This window comes from Dendrobates tinctorius, unplaced genomic scaffold (assembly GCF_039654945.1).
Source record: "Dendrobates tinctorius isolate UK_male_01 unplaced genomic scaffold, ASM3965494v1 ptg000008l, whole genome shotgun sequence".
Classification (NCBI taxonomy): Eukaryota; Metazoa; Chordata; class Amphibia; order Anura; family Dendrobatidae; genus Dendrobates; species Dendrobates tinctorius.
The window spans coordinates 67301772-67305087 of record NW_027361676.1 but is presented as its reverse complement, the minus strand read 5'-3'; the positions used below and the strand labels follow the sequence as shown (position 1 = coordinate 67305087).

Here is a 3316-nt window from a genome sequence, read left to right as displayed (position 1 = left end):
TGGGATTCAGTCAGGCCCTGTTTATTTAACACCGTAATATGACAGGCAGATTCTCTATGCTGTTAGAAGGGTGTATAGAGGAATGTGTAGAATTGGAATGTCTCTACACTTCAGGACACTGTGGGATTCAGTCAGGCCCTGTTTATTTAACACCGCAATGTGACCGGCAGAAATTGCCTAGTGTATGACAAACTACAAGGTGTATATAGAATTGGACAGAACTGGAATCTCCCTACAGTGTAGGTCTGTAAGAACTGAACAACTCCTCGACTTATCCTTACAGAGTCACACACAAATAGCTTCACTGTGGCCGTGATAACAGCCGTTACACGGCACTGAGAGAGGAGCGTGCACGTACACCGCTGTCCAGTGTATGTAAAATTGTCAAGCTCCGTGTTTTAGTATACGGACTGACACACGCTGTCTCTCTATAGTTTTGAATGTAATCAAACAGCAAATATACTAAACTGTTTGAAAACCAGACAAAACTATAAGGTGGAGGTCTGTAAGAACGGAACAACTCCTCGACTTATCCTTACAGAGTCACACACAGATTGCTTCACTGTGGCCATGATAACAGCCGTTACACGGTACTGAGAGAGGAGCGTACACGTACACCGCTGTCCAGTGTATGTAAAATTGTCAAGCTCCGTGTTTTAGTTTACGGACTGACAAATGCTGTCTCTCTATAGTTTTGAATGTAATCAAACAGCAAATATACTAAACTGTTTGAAAACCAGACAAAACTATAAGGTGGAGTTCTGTAAGAACGGAAAAACTCCTCGACTTATCCTTACAGAGTCACACACAGATTGCTTCACTGTGGCCATGATAACAGCCGTTACACGGTACTGAGAGAGGAGCGTACACCGCTGTACGGTGTGTGCAAAATGAACGCTCAGTAACTCACAAGGACAAAACAATAAAATCTGGATTGCTTTGAAAAAAAGCAGTTTGCTCAGCAGTGGGCACACAGCAATGCAGCTACCAGGTAGCCTTAAAAGGCAGCCTAATAACCAAAATATAGCCTCCCCTTGCACTGCACAGTGACTGGTGTGTTGTACAGGCAAAATCGCTAGCAGCAGAATCAGTTTTTGGTATCTTCTTCCCTGCCTAACACTCTCCCTACAGAATCAGAAGCAGCTCTCCCTATTCTGAGATCAGCATGAGTAACATGGCGGTCGGCGTCCCCGCCCTTTTATACCCCCTGTGATGCCCCACAAAGCAAGCCAATCACTTGCATGCCCTTCTCCAAGATGGTGGTGACCGCTGCCTATGTCATCACGTTGCCCACAGTGTCCGTTCTTCCTGATTGGCTGCAAAAAGGGCACTCAAGCATCTTTTGAAACGCGACTTTGGCGCTAAAGTCGCCGACCTCGTGGCCGACCTCTCGCTAAGGTCGGGTTTTGTTTCATGAAACCCGACTTTGGCGAAAGTCGGCGACTTTTCAATTTTTTCGACCCGTTTCGCTCAACTCTAATGTTAAGCATAAATATCTTAGACAGTGCATTGGCAAATATATATTGGGAAGTTCTCGTAGAGTAAATGTGAAATATACAGATCACAGACGTAACGTGGACTACGTCCAAGAACGTATTCTAATGTTCTCATTATTATTCTAATTGAAGTGTCAACTAATTTCTCAGAAGCTAATATGTATCACCTTCATTGCTATGAATAGAGGTCTGTGTGAGTCCTTCCTTAATCTTTTTTTTTCTTTACCTCAACCTTTGTAATAACGTCAGCTCAAATACAATAATCTTCATTATGGAAACATGCAAACCGTTTCATTTAGTAAAAGTTTCAAAATGTTCTCAATTGATGCCCAAAAACTTTCCATTCAAGATCCATTTTTATGCTTGGCTTATTTCTACATGCCTGATTGTCAGGTACACGTACTACAATGAGGTCCTGTTAGACACAGAGGAGGCTTTTATCACCCTTTAAAATCTAATTAATCCATATTGAAGCACAATGATTACTGTTGTGTTTTAGGGTGAGGGGTCATAGAGCTTTCTTTGTTCACCCACTGGCTTGTAATCATCAGGCATCGGGATATAATTTTACTCAGCAAATTGAAAGGTAACAGATCAAATGCTTATCATAAACTTAACTCCTAGCTGCCAGGAATTCCTGCCCCATCTATATGAAACACTATCTTTTGAAAGAACAAAACCTTGTTTCAAGGTCACTCATGGGTTAAAGTCTAAAGCTTATATACCCTGTAGCTAGAAGCCAAGATTATTAGTTCACTATCCACTGCAAGATAGCAGATTGCTGCTGGGGTGTACAACAATACTTTCAAGGAATAACTAAAAAGTATGGCATTGGCCAAAAGAACTTACATGCAATTTGGAGGGACTTTGTTGTCCTTGACAGGATGGATTCTGTCCTGTGTTACTACGTATGTGCCTCTCTGGAAAAACTTGAATCTAGATTTGAATGAATTAGAAAACTGGACAATGGGACTGTGGCAGACTTGTGTTGTTCAAGAGGAAGGAGGAATGCAGTGCAAGGACTTTGATTCTTTCTTGGCTCTTTCTTCGGAGCTCAGGATTTCAAGGATTTTAATGTGCCTATCCAATGGCTCTGGGATGCTTGGACTTGTTATCTCCAGCCCTGGTTTAGAGTGTGTGAAATTTGCAGCAGGAAACCAGGAGCTGAAGAATCGACTCTTACTTCTTGGAGGCATAATGCTTTGTACTTCAGGACTAAGTGCCTTAGCTCCTGTTTCCTGGGTGGCTTATGACACTGTACAGGAGTTTTGGGATGAGTCTATTCCAGATATTGTGCCAAGATGGGAGTTTGGTGAAGCACTCTTCATGGGTTGGTTTGGAGGTTTTTTCCTCATCCTTGGTGGATCTCTTCTCGCTTCCTCCTACTGCTTCACAACTTCTGACTCAACATCTGTTTCTTATAAGCCTACAAAGCAGCATGAACAATGTTTATCAATGGACTTCAAACATCCAGATCTGACTATATGACATTTAGGTGCATTATATAGCTTTGGATCTTAAATTGTGTAGACCTGAATCCCTAATATGAGTTTATTAAAAATGTTTATCATTTTCTATACTATTGACTTTTATTGTGTTGTGGTTTTAATAAGCAGTAATATTGCTAATTATTTAGAAAATTTGGCCATGGTCAAGTCAGTCATACCAGTATTATCACAACTTATTAGAAAATAACATAGCATCTGTTTGATGTTGGGTTTTGAGAAAGAGTCTAACAATATAGTAAAGTATGCCTTTGATCTTGAAGTCCAGAGGCAGAATATACAAGAAAAAATGAAAATATTATGTCATTCATCCAG

The 3316-nt window shown here is 41.0% G+C and overlaps 1 protein-coding gene across 1 annotated transcript; it reads left to right on the top strand.

The window, feature by feature from the left end:
* Nucleotides 1-2061: 2061 nt before the first annotated feature.
* Nucleotides 2062-3075, top strand: LOC141089579 (putative claudin-24). Its single transcript, XM_073576087.1, has one exon. The coding sequence runs from the start codon at nucleotides 2322-2324 to the stop codon at nucleotides 2982-2984; it is 663 nt and encodes a 220-aa protein (XP_073432188.1). The 5' UTR covers nucleotides 2062-2321; the 3' UTR covers nucleotides 2985-3075.
* Nucleotides 3076-3316: the final 241 nt, after the last annotated feature.